General features: G+C 41.6%; 1 protein-coding gene and 1 pseudogene across 2 annotated transcripts in view; both read left to right on the plus strand.

The window, feature by feature from the left end:
* Positions 1–7,019, plus strand: part of GTF2E2 (general transcription factor IIE subunit 2) — a 69,128-nt gene extending 62,109 nt beyond the window's left edge. For both annotated transcript variants that reach the window (XM_027599566.2, XM_027599565.2), the window contains 2 exons: positions 5,190–5,305; positions 6,501–7,019. In XM_027599566.2, the coding sequence (XP_027455367.1) occupies positions 5,190–5,305; positions 6,501–6,617 (233 nt within the window). In that variant the 3' untranslated portion in view covers positions 6,618–7,019. The remainder of the gene's footprint in view (positions 1–5,189; positions 5,306–6,500) is intronic.
* LOC113924457 lies at positions 1,958–4,892 on the plus strand (annotated as a pseudogene).
* Positions 7,020–16,491: the final 9,472 nt, after the last annotated feature.

The raw sequence follows: 16,491 nt of genomic DNA on the forward strand, positions 1-16,491 counted from the left end.
ATTGGGCTCCATGTATGGAGCCTACTTAAGAAAAAAGAAAAGGGGCGCTTGGGCGGCTCAGTTGGTTAAACGTCTGCCTTAGGCTCAGGTCATGATCCCAGGGTCCTGGGATCAAGCCCCAAATGGGGCTCCTTGCTCAGCGGGGAGTCTGCTTCTCCCTCTGCGCCTCCCCTCCCGCTTGTGCTCTCTCTTGCTCTCTCTCTCAAATAAATAAAATCTTAAAAAAGAAAGATAACTGATTATAAAGGAAAAGTATTAGAAATATATTTTGTTTACAGCAAATATAAAAGTAAAATTTATGACAGCTGGAAAGGTCAGAGAAGGATACTATTTATAACATCTTTTTAAAAATTTTTATTTTTATTTTTTTAAAGATTTTATTTATTTATCTGACAGACAGAGAGGGAACACAAGCAGGGGGAGTGGGAGAGGGAGAAGCAGGCTTCCAGCTGAGCAGGGAACCTGATGTGAGGCTCGATCCCAGGACCCTGGGATCATGACCTGAGCCGAAGGCGGACGCTTAACGACTGAGCCACCCAGGTGCCCCTAAAAATTTTTATTTTTAAAGATTTATTTATTTTAGTGTGTGGGAGTGGGGCGGGAGGCGAAGAAGAGAATCTCATGCAGACTCCCCACCCACTGAACATGGAACACTACATGGGGCTCAATCTCATGACCCTGAGATCTTGACCTGAGCCAAAATCAAGAGTCAGATGCTTAACCAAGTCACCGAGGTGCCCCACAATTATAGCATTTTTACATTATATGTGAATTGGTATAATTTACTTGCCAGCTAGGCTCTGATTAATTAAATGTGTATTATAAACCGTAGGACAACCACTAAAACCATTGTTTTTGAAAAAGAAGTAACCATAGTTAAAAATACTGTATTATACATTTGAAAGAGAGTAGATCTTAAAAGTTCTCATCACAGGGAAAAAATTGTAACTGTAGGGGCGCCTGGGTGGCTCAGTCGGCTAAGCGTCTTAGCCCACATCATGATCTCGGGGTCCTGGGATCGAGCCCCGCATCAGGCTCTCTGCTCAGTGAGGAGTCTGCTTCTCCCTTTGAGTGTGTGCAAGAACGCTCTCTCTCTCTCAAATAAGTAAAATTAAAAAAAAAATTGTAATTGTGTGGTGATGAGTGTTAAATTACTTTGGTAATTGTTTTGTTATATATGTGTATATCAAATCATTGTGTTCTATACCTAAACCTAATACAGTGTTGTGTCAGTTATATCTCAATAAAAAAGTATACTGTGCCAATAACAGATAGAAAATGTAATCAGAAAAAATACATTCACTTAATCCAAATGAACACCGAAACAGAAGGAAAAAAACAAGGAGTACATGGAATAGAAATGGTAAGATGATAGATTTTACTCCAACCATTATTAATAATTATGTTAAGTATAAATCATTTAAACATACTAATTAAGACTTTAATCTGTTAAAAATCCAAAATCATCTAACATACTTTTTCACTGTTAAATTGTTCAAACATAATAATTGAGACAGATGTAAATTGTCTAAACTTAATAAGACACAGATTTTCAGATTAGATACAAAAGCAAGACCCTGGTATATACTCTCTATAAGAAACTCACTTTAAACATCAAGACATGGGTTAAAAGTAATGTACTGGTACAGCCACTGTGGAAGGCAGTATGGATGTTCATCAGAAAGTTAAAAATAGAACTATGCGCGCATCCAGCAGTCTACTACTGGGTATTTACCCAGAGGATACAGAAACACGAACTCAGAGGGATACATGCACCCCTCTGTTTATAGCAGCATTATTTACAATTGCCAAGATATGGAAGCAGCGCAAGTGTCCATTGATTGATGAATGGATAATGAGGATGTGGTATAGCCTGGGGAGCTCTAGCCCAGGGTGGCCCTTGGAGGGCTGGCCTGACCCCAGCTCTGGTTTCTGGGCCAGTGGGTGGCTGCTCACCATGCTGGGCTAGTACCTGCACTTCCAGGAACCTGAGGTCGGCTGCTGTGGGCAATACTGCCTTTTTGGCTTCAACATTGTCTTCTGGATGCTGGGAGCCCTGTTCCTGGCCATTGGCCTCTGGGCCTGGGCTGAGAAGGGCGTTCTCTGCAACATCTCAGCACTGACAGATCTGGGAGGCCTTGAGCCTGTGTGGCTGTTGGTAGCGGTTGGAGGGGTCGTGTCGGTGCTGGGCTTTGACAGTGGCATTGGGGCTCTCTGGGAGAACACCTTCCTGCTCAAGCTTTTCTCCCTGTTTCTCAGCCTCATTTTCTTCCTGGAGCTGGCAACAGGGATCCTGGCCTTCATATGCAAGGACTGGATTCGAGACCAGCTCAGTTTCTTCCATCAATAACAATGTCAGGAATCTCTGCTCAGGAATGGTGGTTTTGCTGTGGAGCCCAAGGACCTAATGGTTGGCCCCTCAATCTGTATTTCAACTGCACTGATTTGAACCTGAGCCAGGAGTGCTGCGGGGTCCCCTTCTCCCGCTGTGCCAGGGACCCAGCAGAAGATGTCCTCAATACCCAGTGGGGCTACGATAGCCAGCTCACGCTGGAGCTGGAGCAGCAGGGCTCCATCCACAGTAAAGGCTGCATGGGGTCTTTGTGGGCATCACCCTCCTCCAGATCTTTGGTATCTGCCTGGCCCAGAACCTTGTGAGTGCCATCAAGGCAGTGAAGGCCAGTTGTTGAGGCTGCCACACTGGTGCACAGGGAGCTACCATCTCCACTCCTGTTGGGTGGTGGGCTCCCAAGGGGACCGGGAATGGTGCAGCTAAGAGGGCGCAGGCCAGGCGGGGTGGGAGGGGTCTGCCATATCCCCACGCGGGCTGGGACACACTTCTCTGTGCATGACTGTGTGAGGCAGGCTTGGGGCCCGCTGTTGCCCGGGACACAGCTTCATGAAGCTGCTTCAGAGTTGTCTTCTCTAGTAGCTGTGACCTTGACCCTGCCCGGAGCCCACTTCAGCTTCACCGCCTTAGACTCTAAAGGGGGCCCAAGAATTTTCTCTCCCTTGCTTGCCTCTCCGGATCAAACATGGTGATGGCTAGAAACTACTCAAACAAAACCTTAACCCTGTTCCTCCCCGCCCCCCAAAAAATATTACTTATGTATGTGTGTTTGTATCGGGCTCTGTGCTCAGCAGGGACTCTGCTTCTCTCCTTCTGTTCTACCTCCCTGCTCATGCTCTTGCATGCGTGCTCTCTAAAATCTTAAAAAATCTGTAGAATTTTAGTTTTTTCTAATTTACATAAATGAGATCACTCCGTATCTGTTAGCCAGTCCTTTTCTTAGGTGTTTTTTCTGCTTTCGTTAGAGGCATTAACCCCCAAAAGAGATGACAGAGGTCAGATGCTGACGGTAACTATAACAGGCAGTTTTTTTCTTTGTGGAGATGCATTAACTCTAATGTCTACAGCTCTGTGAGACAGGTGGTATTATCGCTGTTTTGCAGGTCAGGATACTGAGGCAGAGGGGTTAAGTGACTTGCCCCGTGTTATGTAGTAAATGGAGTGTCTGGATTCACACCCAGGCCATCTGGTTCCCAGGCTGTACTGTACGAGTCTGCTAATTTTGCATTTCACAGGAAAGATCTGGGCATAGCCAAAACGTGAATGAGTTATTTAGGAATTTACATAAAACCTCTTTAATGAGTTTGCTTATTTCCTTTCCTTTGCTGGCATACTTCGTTACACAGTTTTCATTGTTAGCTTAAGTGGGACAGGGATCTCTTCAATTCAGAGGATCCGATCTGAATTTGTAAATTCTAGCCTGTTTTTCTTTTCTGTTACGAGATTTCTAAATCTGTTCTTATTTTATTTACTATAGTTTAGAGCATGCTTGACTTTCATGATACTTGGAGATCTTCTGCCAAAATAAGTCCATCTGCTTTTAAATTTGATATCCCTAATCATTTGCTATTTTCAGAAAACAGAAAAACCAAAAACCAAACTGACAGAAAAAGAAAATAGAGTGTTCAGATCTCGGTTTCTAGATAACATTCTCCAGTAAATGCAGTCAGGACTCCTTGACGAAATGGTTGATTCCAAGTTTGGGGAAATATAACATGAGCTTGGAACATCTTTTGGTACTAGAAAGTAAGTGCTTAACAAAACAAAAAACAAAAAGGAAAGCAAGTAGAAAAGATACAGGAACAGTTTGAAGGGGCTCTCAATAACCAAAGCCAGGAAGTTTGAATAACAATGATAGTAATCGATTCTAATCCGTAAAATAAGTATCCATGAGTCCATACTACATCAAATAACTGAAAAAATGGAGAAAGAATAGTCCTTCCTTACAGTAGAATTCTAATTTACACATCTGGAAGGAATGATGGAAATAATTTGCCATTAGGCAGACCCACAAGTAATAATTATAGGCAGGAGCTATCAGTGGATGCTAAAGTTAGCAAAAAGTGTGATGAGAAGTGGAGTATTTGCTTAGTCTTAGTAGATTTCCCCATAAGGTCCTCATTAATTACAAAGGGAAAAATAATAGCTTCATGGTGGAGAAATCTGACAGATACCAGCCTCACCAGCGATCAGTTTATCAGCCTCAGTAATAAGACATTGACATCATGTACCCTTTGCACTGAAAAGGGCACGTCATTTCTGTGATACTCTTGCCAAAAATGTATAACTTCAGTATAATCATGAGGAAATACTAGACAATCCCAAAGTGAAGGCCATTCTATAAAATCACTGAGCCAAACTCTTGAAGAGTCTTTATGACCTCTTGGTCCCCCATCTCTAGGTTCTTTGGTTTCAAAAGTCTCTCTTGTTAATGAACTGTTATAGCTTCTTACCCCATGTAAAATTTTGGTTCCCTATCTCCTTTCATGTTTCTTTTTACTGATAGGGAGAGGAAATGGAGTATCCTGAGCTCAGGGGTTGAGCAGGAGTTTTTAACTGTTTCATTGGAGAGAACTGCTTTTTGGACTAAAAGGAGAATGTCAGCTTCAGGGAGTTCTCAGGGGCACAGCCCTTCATTACCGGACTCAAAATAGAACACTACTGTTCCCAGCCCCTTCTGCTACTCACGGTCCAGCATTTGAGTGTTCTTGTCTTACTTCCTTTGATTTTATAATGAAATCTTAGGTGTGCAATTTTAGACCAGAGGAGATAATAGCGAGGCCTGGATTTTTATCACAAATGCTATAGCTTGTAAACATCTGTTGTTTCTTGTTGGCAGAGTTTCAGAAACTCTGGAGGAGCGTCACTGTGGATTCAATGGATGAGGAGAAAATTGAAGAATATCTGAAGCGACAGGGTATTTCTTCCATGCAGGAATCCGGACCAAAGAAAGTGGTATGTAGTCTCTTGAGGAAAAAGAAAAAAAGTAATCCTCTGTTCTTTGAACTGTGAGCCTGCTTCCTGTTCTTTCTGAAGAGCGGGTAGTTGGTTCTCTCTTCCAGTTTTTTTCTGTGTCCTAATCAGTGTTCTTGGTCAGATGCAAACCAGATCATGTTTGATTTATTGGGGGCCAGTGGATCTTTGTCCCCAGGTGCTGCAGCCCAGGCATGTGAGAGCTTTCCTCATTACCCCTCCAGCCCCTGTCTTAGCAGGGACTACTCTTAAGGTCGAGTCATACCCAACATTTTCTAGTGTTCACATGTTGCCCTCCCAGTTTCTAAAAGGAGCTTGCTTCATCATCTTGGCCTTTAAGACCTTAATTGTGCTCCCCTCTTCCTTGCTCCCTGTGGTCTTGGTCCCTGGCTCCGCCTTAGCCCTGATCACCTTGTTGTCCTTGTTGACTTTCAGATTTCTTAGGAACCAGATACTATATAGTCCCAAAGCCCAATCAAAGGAGGAGTTTGTAATGGAAAGATGACTTGGGAATTGCCTTCTGCCAGCTAATCAGTTGTCTGTAGTCCAAGGACAAAACCAGTTTGGGGAATAATTCACCAACACCCTAACTGTAGCTGCTCTGCTCCTCCCCCTTTCCCATGTCTCCCGACGGTCTTTGTAGCTTGCCGCCTTTGGGATTTTGTGTGTGTGTATTTTTATTCAGTGAATTTGTAGGACTCCCTAAAAGGTTGGATTTATTGCCCAGTGATCTCCATGAATTAGTGTAATTGCAGCACTTTATGAGCTATTTTCTCCTATCGTTGCTTAGTTTGTTGACTTTTTTTTAAATCATATGATTTTAAATTTCAAGGACACAGAAGAGAATGGAGAATAATAATTAACACATCTTTGTGTGCGTAGCCACTTCCCAGTTTTGCTGTATTTCTGTATTTTGCCATATTTACTTCAGATCTTTTTTTGTTGGTAATGGTGGATGATTTTTAAACCTAAGTATCGAGAATCGTTCTGGGGAGTTTCTTGTGCCAGCCCCGTTATTCCCGGTGGCCGTGTGCACGTCTGTGGTTGGGGTGCTTGCTGGGGGTTGGCGTGGGCAGCTGGGCCACCGAGCAGGAAGAAAGGTTTCTGCACATCATTAGTAAATCCTTGCTATTCAGCCCTTCTGAGTAGCTGTTTCTGTTTTTACCTTTTCTTGTAGGCCCCTATTCAGAGGAGGAAAAAGCCAGCTTCACAGAAAAAGCGACGGTTTAAGACCCACAACGAACATCTGGCTGGAGTGCTGAAGGACTACTCTGACATTGCTCCTGGCAAATAGCAAACAGTTTTGTTCATGAGCAAAGAGTTAACAAAGTCAAGATCTTTCTTGTTGATGCTGGGGTCTGAAGACTGTCTTCCCATTCTACTTCTTAGGACTGAGGAGAGGAGCAGTTCAGTTTACAGAACAAGAGCAAATTACCAAACTCAAAGCTTACTTTAATTGAATGGGCTAATGAGATATGTGATATTCCTTGTTAACCTCTGTTACTTCTGGGGGAAAGGCGCTTAGCATGGCATGCAAGTGTCTTTGCTACTTATCTCTATTTCTAAGTGGTTCCTGGTTCCATTTCTCTTCCTTTATTACTTTAGAACAAGTTTGCAGATAAATAGTCTTGAATGCAATATTTGTTTATTCCAGAAGAGCATATTTATAATAAAATCATTGTAGAAGGAACTCTAAGATGTTAGTGAATTCAGTTTGTTTCTTTCTGTCCTTGGCAATGGCAGATGGCAGCTCCGGTCTTTAACTCCCACAGGATGCATGTTTGGGATGTTGTTGAAGACTGTGATTTGTGCTGTGGTGCTGAGCATATGGATCTCACAATTGGAACACAAGATGTGCCTCTTGTTAGCAAATGTGACAATAAAGATACACAACGTGATTTTTAATGTTTTTTTTTAAAGCCTAAATCAGTACTGAGCTGCTTGGATTTTGCAAGTCATGGGCTCATGCCATCTCCAACAAAGATAGGTAGAGTCTTCTTGCCAACCTGAACGTCATCTTTACCCTGTTCCAACCCTCATGGGATTTGACCCTGATTTTTTTCTAGGGGAGACTCCCTCTGTCTTCCCATCACTGGTTGAGCTCAGAGCCATTATCAACCCACATAAGATGTGGGTTCTTAGCAGTCATGGTGATATATAGGAAGGAAGTCTTTGTGGTTATTGCAGCCTTCTGTGGTAAGCTACCTGTTTTCCTTACCTCCGCTTGTTCCTTGGTACGGTGATCCTTTGGGTTGGCTCTTAGAGTCCTCATATTGTAAATTGAAATTGCAGTGGATTATAAAAAGGTTCAGTGTTCTCAAGAAAGGTGTGATGGTAACCCAGAGCAGTAAGTACTTTGTGCAGATGATGAGCTTTTTTTGCTGTTTTAGTTCTTTTTATCCTTCTGTTTCTCGTCCATTTACGTAGTCCTGTTTCTGTTTCCTCTTTTTTACATCCCAGCCCCAAAACATGGCCCTAGAAGATGTAAAGCTGAGGGTCCCCACGGTAATTTAGAACACTGGAAACTCAATGTGTCTTTGTTACCAGGTTTTTTTGTTTTTGTTTTTTTGCCAGTAAGGAACTTTTAATGTCTTAGGACATAAAACTAGTTTTCTTGTAAAAATTCTGAAGCTAGCTTATCTCCAAGTATGCTTACTTTTGGTGGCCTGTATACCTCATTCTGTTTTATTTTCCAGTAATACTGAGGTAGAGTTGACATACAGCATGAGTTTAAGGCGTACAGCATAACGATTTGACTTATATATGTTAGGAAATGATAACTACAGTAAGTAGTTAACATCCATCATCTCCTATAGGTACAAAAAATAGAAAAATTTTTTTCCATGTGATGAGAACTCATAGAACTTATTCTTAATATATGCCACAGAGCAGGGTTAACTGTCATCATCCCGCTGTACATTACATCCCAGTCCTTACTTATCTTGGAACTGAAATTTGTACCATTTGACCACCTCCACCCAGTTTCCCCGGCCCCACCCCTCCCTCTGGTAACCACGAATATGATTTCTTCTGTGAGTTTTTATTTTTTTGGTTTCACATATAAGTGAGAGCATATAGTATTTTCCTTTGTCATATTTCACTTAGTGTAATGCCCTCAAGGTCCATCCATGTTATTTCAAATGGCAGATTTCATCCTTATTACAGCTGAAGTATTCCATTATAGAATAATATTCTGTTCCATCCACATCTTTATTCACTCATCTGTTGATAGACGCTTAGGTTGTTTCCATGGGGTGCAGATAGCTCTTACACATACTGTTTTTATTTACTTCGGATATATTCCCAGAAGTGGGATTGCTAGATCACTTGGTAATTCTGTTTTTAATTTTTTTGAGGAAACTCCATATTTTCTGTAGTGGCAGTACCAGTTTACAAATCCACCATCAGTGTACAAGGGTTCCCTTTTTTCCACATCCTTGCCAGCGTTTATTTCTTTTTGATGCTAGCCATTCTAATGGCATCAGAATACCTCATTGTGATTTTAATTTGCATTCCTCTAATGATTAGTGATGTTCAGCATCTTTCATGTGCCTGTTGGCCATTTTTATATTTTCTTTAGAAAAATGTCTCTTTCAGGTCTTGCCCAGTTTTTAGTTGGATTTTTTTTTTTTTTGCTGTTGTAGGAGTTTTATATTTTTGAATGTTAACCTCTTATTAGATACATGGTTTGCAAATATTTTTTCCCAATTCATATGTTGCCTTTTCATTTTGATTATTTCTTTGCTGTGCAGAAGCTTTTTAGTTTTATATAGTCCCATTTGTTTATTTTTTATTTGTTGCTTATGCTTTAGGTGTGATTATCTGAAAAATGATTGCTAAGATCCACGTCAGAGAGCTTTTCTCCTGTGTTTTTTTTAGGAGTTTAATGGTTTCTACTCTTATATTTAAGTCTTTAATCCATTTTGAATTAAGTTCTGGGAGTGGCATAAGGTAGAGGTCTAGTTTCATTCTCTTATGTATGAGTACCCAATTTTCCCAGCACCATTTATTGAAGTGACTCTTTATTGAGAGTTCTTGGCTCCCTTATCAAATTGTAGTTGACACTATTAATAATATTTGATACTGTTTCAGTTTACTATAGCATTATAATACAGCTTGAAATCAGGAAGTGTGATGCCTCTCACTTTGTTCTTTCTCAAGATTGCTCTGGCTATTTGGAGTCTTTTGTGGTACCTTATAAATTTTAAGAGTGTTTTTTCTACTTCAGTAGAAAATGCCATTGGAATCTTGATAAGATCTGTATATTGCTTTGGGTAGTATGGACATTTTAACAATATTTATTCTTCTAGTCCATGAACACAAGATACCTTTACATTTATTTGTCTTGATTTCTTTCATCAGTGTCTTGTAGTTTTCAGTCTAGAGCTCTTTCACCCCCTTGGTTAACTTTATTCCTAAGTACTTTATTTGTTTTTGATGCTTTTGAAAATGGGATTTTCTTTTTTCTTTTTCAGATAATTTGTTGTTAGTTTTATAGGAAAGTTGCTGATTTTTACATGTTAATTTTGTTTCCTGCAACTTCACTGAATTAGATCCAGCAGTTTTTTTGGTGTAGTCTTTAGGATTTTCTTTCTATAAAATCATGTCATCTGCAAATAGGGACAGTTTTACTTCCTTTCTAGTTCTGATACTTATTTTTCTTGCTTGATTGCTCTGGTTAGCACTTCCAGTACTATGTTGAATAGGATTGGTGAGATTGGGCACCCTTGTCTTGTTCCTGATCTTCAAGGAAAAGCTTTTAATCTTTCACCATTAAATATGATGTTAGCTGTGGGCTTGTCATATATGGCCTTAACTGTGTTGGGGTATGTTCCTTTTGTATCTGATTTGTTGAGTTTTTATCATAAGTGGATGTTGAATTTTGATAAATGCATTTTCTGTATCTATATAGATTTTTTCTTTCATTTTATTAATGTGATGTATCACACTGATTTGCATATATTAAACCATCCTTGCATCTTAAGGATAAATCCCACTTGATCATTATGAAAGAGCTTAATGTGTTGCCAAATTTGGTTTACCAGTATTTTACTGAGAATTTTTGCATCTGTGTTCATCACGGATATTGGCCTATAGTTTTTTCTGGTAATGTCCTATTTTGGCTTTGGTACCATTGTAATGCTTGCCTTGTAAGATGAGTTTGGGAGTGTTGTCTCCTCTTTGAGTTTTTGGAAAGGTTTGAGAAGGACTGGCATTAATTCTTTAAATATTTGGTAAAATTCATTCTTTGAAGCCATCTAGTCTTGGGCTTTTCTTTGTTGGGGGATTTTTGATTGCTGATTCAGTTTCCTACTAGTAATTGGTCTATTTAGATTTTCCACTTATTCTCGATTCAGACATGGTAGGTTGTATTTACAATAATATTTTCCATTTTGGGGAGCCTGGCTGCCTCAGTCAGTAGAGCACAAAACTCTTGATACTGGAGTCCTGACTTAAGCCCCATGTTGAGCATAGAGCTTACTTACAAAAACAAACAAAACAAAACAAATTTTTTTCCATTTCTTCTAGGTTGACCAGTTTGGTGTACAGTTGTTCATAGTAGCCTCTTAGGATCCTTTGTACTTCTGTGATACCAGTTGTAATGTTTCCTTTTCCTTTTTTTTTTTTTTTTAAAGATTTTATTTATTTGACAGAGACACAGTGAGAGAGGGAACACAAGCAGGGGTAGTGGGAGGGGGAGAAGCAGGCTTCCTGCCGAGCAGAGAGCCCGATGCGGGGCTCGATCCCAGGATCCTGGGACCACGACCTGAGCCGAAGGCAGACGCTTAACGACTGAGCCACCCAGGCACCCTCCTTTTTCATTTATAATTTTATTTGGAATCTCTCTTTTTCTTGGTTAGTCTAGCTAAATGTTTGTCAATTTTATCTTTTCAAAGAACCATCTCTTTGGTTAATCTTTTCTATTTTTCTGTTCTCTATCAATTTTTTTTTTAATTTTCACATCTAGCTTTTTAATTTTTTTTAAGATTTTATTTATTTGAGAGAGAGTGAGCATGAGCAGGGGGAGGGACAGGAGGAGAAGCAGACTTCCCACTGAGCAGGGAGCCCAGGACCCTGAGACCATGACCTAAACCGAAGGCAGATGCTTAGCCAACTGAGCCACCCAGGTGCCCCTGTCATATTTAGTTTTGCTTTAATCTTTATTATTTCTTTCCTCTTGTTCACTTTTGGCTCACTGTTCTTTTTCTAATTCTTTAATGCTTAGAGTTGGGTTATTTGGGGTCTGTCTTGTTTCTAACTGTAGGTGTTTACTGCTGTGAATTTTCCTTTAAGAAGTGCTTTTGCTGGTGTTTAGGTGGCTCAGTCAGTTAAGCATCTGCCTTTGGCTCAGGTCATGCCTGGGATCGAGTCCCACATTGGGCTCTCTGCTCAGCAGGGAGCCTGCTTCTCCCTCTCCCTCTGCCTGCCACTCCCCCTGCTTATGTGTGCACTCTCTCTCTCTCTCTCTCTCAAATTAAAAAAATCAAAACAAAACTGCTTTTGCTGCATCCCATAAGTTTTGGTAGATTGTGTTTCCATTTTTGTCTCAAGATACTTTATTTCTCATTTAATTTCTTTGATCCACTGGTGGTTCAGGAGAGTGTTCAATTTCCATGTATTGGTGAATTTTTCCATTTTCCTTCTCTTGTTGATTTCTAGTTTCATACCATTGTGGTCGGAGAAGATACGTGGCATGATTTTAACCTTCTTAAATTTACTAAGACTTGAGCACCTGGATGGCTTAGTTGGTTAAGCATCTGCCTTTGGCTTGGGTCATGATCTTGGGGTCCTGGAATCAAGACCCATGTCAGGCTCCCTGCTCAGCAGGAAGTCTGCTTTTCCCTCCCCCTCTGCAGCTCCCCCTGCTTGTGCTGTCTTGCGCGCGCACACACACACACACACACACACACACTCTCTCTCTCTCTCTCTCTCTCTCTCTCTCTCTCTCTTTGTGTCAAATAAATAAAAAAAAATTTTTTTTAAAGATTTTATTTATTTGACACTGAGACACAGAGAAGGAACACAAGCAGGGAGATTGGGGGAGGGAGAAGCAGACTCCCCGCTGAGCAGGGAGCCTGATGCGGGGCTCGATCCCAGTACACTGGGATCATGACCTGAGCCGAAGGCAGATGCTTAACTAAGCCACCCAGGTGCCCCAAATAGAAATCTTTAAAAAAAAATTTACCAAGACTTGTTTGGCCTAGCATATGGTTTATCCTAGAAAATGTTCCCTGTGTGCCTGAGAAGAATATGTAGCTTGCTCTTGTCAGATACAACATTCTATATTTGGTTGTTAGGTCCATTTGGTCTGTAAGTATTGTTCAGATCTGTCGTTTCCTACTGGTTCTCTGTCTGGATGATCCATCCATTGTGGAAAGTGGGGTATTAAAGCCCGCAACTATTAATATATTGCTGTTTATTTTTTCTTTTAGCTCTGTTAGTTTTGGCTTTATATATTTGGGTGCTCTGATATTGGTGCATAAATATTTACAATTGTTTTATCTCCTTGAAAGATTGACCCCTTTATCATTCTATGATGACCTTTGTATCTTTTTACCATTTTTGAGTTTTGTCTGATATATATATACCTACTTCTTTTTTTTTGTTTTTGATATAATTTCCTTAAAGTATCTTTTACCATCCCTTCAATCTTATTCTGTGTGTGTCTTTAAGGCTAAAGTGAGTGTCTTGTAGGCAGCATTTCATTGGATCTTGTTTTTTAATACAGTCAAGGTATTCTGTGTATTTCATTTGCAGAATTTAATCCATTTACGCTTAAAGTAATTATTGACAGGTAGAGACTTATTGTTGCTATTTTGTTAAAAATTTTTTAGATCCATTTTTGTAGTTTTGTAGATCCATTGTTCCTTGTTTCAAATTTTGTCTTTTTTTGTGTTTTGATGTCCTTTGGTATCAGTATGCTTTGACTTCTTTATCATGTTCTTTTGTGTAATTACTGTACATTTTTCCCTTGTGGTTACCATGAAGCTTATGTAAAATATCTTAAAATTATAACACCTTATTTTAACCTGATAACTTCAATAGGATTTCTAAACTTTACAGTTATCCTTCTGCTCACATTTTAGGTTATTGATATTGTTTACATATTTTTAATATTGTGTAACTAATAACAGATTATTTTGTTTCTTTTTTCTGTTTTTTTAAACTTTTAAACTAGAGTTGTAAGTGAACTATGCACTGCTATTACTATGTTACAGAATCTAATTTTGACTGTATTTACCATTATCAGTGAGTTTTATGCTTTCTGTGTTTTTTCAGTGTTAATTAGCACCTTTTTTACTTCCCTCCTAAGAACTCCCTTTAGCATTTCTTATTAGGCAGGTCTAGTAATGTTGAACCACCTCAGCTTTTGTTTGGGAAAGTATTTCTCCTCATTTCTAAAGGCCAACTTTTCCAAGTATAGAATTCTTGGTTGACAGTTTCCCCCCGCCCCGACATTTTGAATATGTCATCCTATTCTTCCCTGGCCTAAAATGTTTCTGATTAGAAATCCTCTGATTAGGGGTGCCTGGGTAGCACAGTGGGTTAAGTGTTTGACTCTTGGTTTTGGCTCAGGTTGTGAGATTGAGCTCTCTGTGCTCAGCATGGAGTCAGCTTGGGATTCTCTCTCCCTCTGCCCCCCTCCCCCCTGCCCTGTGCTCGCTCTCTCTGTCAAATAAATATTGAGGGAGACAGCACGAGGTGGGGGGAGGGCCAGAGGGAGCAGCAGATTCCCCGCTGAGCAGGAAGCCCTTAAGAACCCTGAAATCATGACCTGAGCTGAAGGCAGATGCTTAACCGACTGAGCCACCCAGGCGCCCCATAAATAAATAAATCTTAAAAAATCCTCTGATAGTCTTATGTGGGTTCCTTTGTATGTAATTTCCTTTACTCTTGCTGCTTTCAAAATTCTTTGACTTTTGATGATTTTTTAAAAATGTGTCTTGGTGTATCCTTATTTGGGTTCAGCCTAATTGGGGTCCTTTGGGCCTCAGGGATCTGGATGTCCACTTCTCTCCCAGGTTTGGAAAGTCTTCTGCCATTATTGCTTTAAATCTACTTTCTCTCTTTTTCATTTTCTGGAATTCCCATCACACGAATATTGTTTCTTTTGATTGTGTCCAGTAAATCCCATAGGTATTCTTAACTCTCTTTAAAGATTTTATTTATTTATTTGAGAGAGAGAAAGAGCATGAGAGGGGGGAGGGTCAGAGGGAGAAGCAGACTCCCTGCTGAGCAGTGAGCCCGATGTGGGACTCGATCCCGGGACTCCGGGATCATGACCTGAGCCGAAGGCAGTCGCTTAACCAAGTGAGCCACCCAGGCGCCCCTTAACTCTTTTTTCATTCTTTTTTCTTTTTGCTCCTCTGACTGGATAATTTCTAGTGCCCTTTCCCCCAGGTTGCTGATTCTTCTACTTTGGAAATTCTTTATTAAATGCCTCAGTGCAGTCATTGTATTTTCAGCTCTGGGATTTTTATTTCTTTGTTGAACTTCTCATTTTGTTCATTTATTTTTTGACGTTGTTAAGAGGATTATTTTGAAGTCTTGGAGAGTCTGTAGATCTCCATTTCTTTTGGAGTATACATGTTTACTTTAGCAGAGACAGTTCCTCATCAGTCAGCTTAGTTTGGGCTTCTGGATGTGTCTGCTAGTCACATCATTGGGCAGGTAGGGCTTGCTATCAGCTCTGTTTTTGATGAAGCCATCGCCCAAGCTCTGAGGTCAGGGAGGCTGGGGGTGTTGCTGCCTGAGAACAGTTGGATAGGACTGCTGGCTTGGTTCCCTGCCAAGGTGAGTCTAGAGGATGGACTCCGCAGTTGCCTGGGTTCTCTGGTCAGGCTTTCTAGATGGGCAGGACTGGGTCCTACACTCAGGCGGGGCTATGAATTAGCCTCTCTGCCCTCCTCGGGCAGCAGGACAAGGCCCCAGGGCCTCCATGGCTTAGTGTTTGGTACCCAAGTCAGGCATGACTCTACCCTGAATTCCCTGGCTAGTCGGGGCCCATGGTTTTACCCTGTGGACGGGGAGTGTGCTCTGTGTTCTCCGTTCAAGTGCTACGGTAAGCAGGGTTGTTGGGTGGTCCAGGCAGCTCCCTGAGTGCTCTGGTGAGGTTCCCTGGTGGGCGGGCTGAAAGCTGTATTCAGCAGTGGGTGGGGCTACGGATTCGTTTCCCTGCCCAAGCTCAGCAGAACGAGCTTCAAGGTCAGTAAGACTGTTGTCTTGACTCAAGCCAACCCACACCCCACGTTCTCTGGCCGAACAGGCCCATTTGCTCTACAGACTCCTGAGGCCTGCCTCCCAGACTCTGCGCGTTGTGGGGTGTGCAGCTTTCCACGTATCCTGGCCGGGCTTTCTGGTCAGGCAGGGTCAAGAGCTACACTCAGCATTGGGCAGGCTTATGGCTCCACTCCCTCCAGGGCTGGAAAATCGCTTCATTTGAGGACCTAGATCAGGCAGCCCTGCTCCCCACTCAGCCCCCCGGTCAGAGCACATCACCGACTTCCTTCTGCAGATGAACAGAGCTACTGGTTGGGACTGCTGCTTGGGTGCTGTAGGTAGGAGCTTGGGCCGCCAAGATCTGAATGCTGGTTGTTGAAAGCCCTTCCTCCCTTCTCTGTCACGGTCAGATTCCCAGTGGTCAAACTCCGCAGATGCCCCTGAAATCCTGGTGCAGCCGGGCCCGAGTTGGGGCTCCTAGGAAGTGACCCACAATGTTGGGAAGCTTGCTGGCCACACTGGGAGTTTTTCCCACCAGAGGAACTAAGGCCAAGGGGAGGGGCGGTGCAGACAGTAGCTGCTCCCTTTATTTTTCTGATACGGTCTGTCTTAGTCTCCATGGTGCAGGAGGGTGCTTCAGCCTCCCCCTTGTGTTCCAGAATTCTCTCAGTGGTCTTGTCCTTATAAGTTGTTCTTGTGACAGGGAGCAAAATCAGGAATGACCTAGGTCGCCATTTGGTGATGTCACCTGTCACCATCCTATTTCATTGGTTAGGTCTGGAAATGCATTTTGGGTATCTCAAACACTTCATCTTGTTTTGCAAGGACACATACCTGGTGGCCGCCATCACAGTCTAAGATCAGATACTTTCCTGCTAGGTGTGTTAGTAGTAGTTTCGAGCTAAGCCTGTGCTCCCAGTACTGTAAACTGGCTTGATTTTTTTTTT

Source organism: Zalophus californianus, chromosome 2, assembly GCF_009762305.2.
Source record: "Zalophus californianus isolate mZalCal1 chromosome 2, mZalCal1.pri.v2, whole genome shotgun sequence".
Lineage (NCBI taxonomy): Eukaryota > Metazoa > Chordata > Mammalia > Carnivora > Otariidae > Zalophus > Zalophus californianus.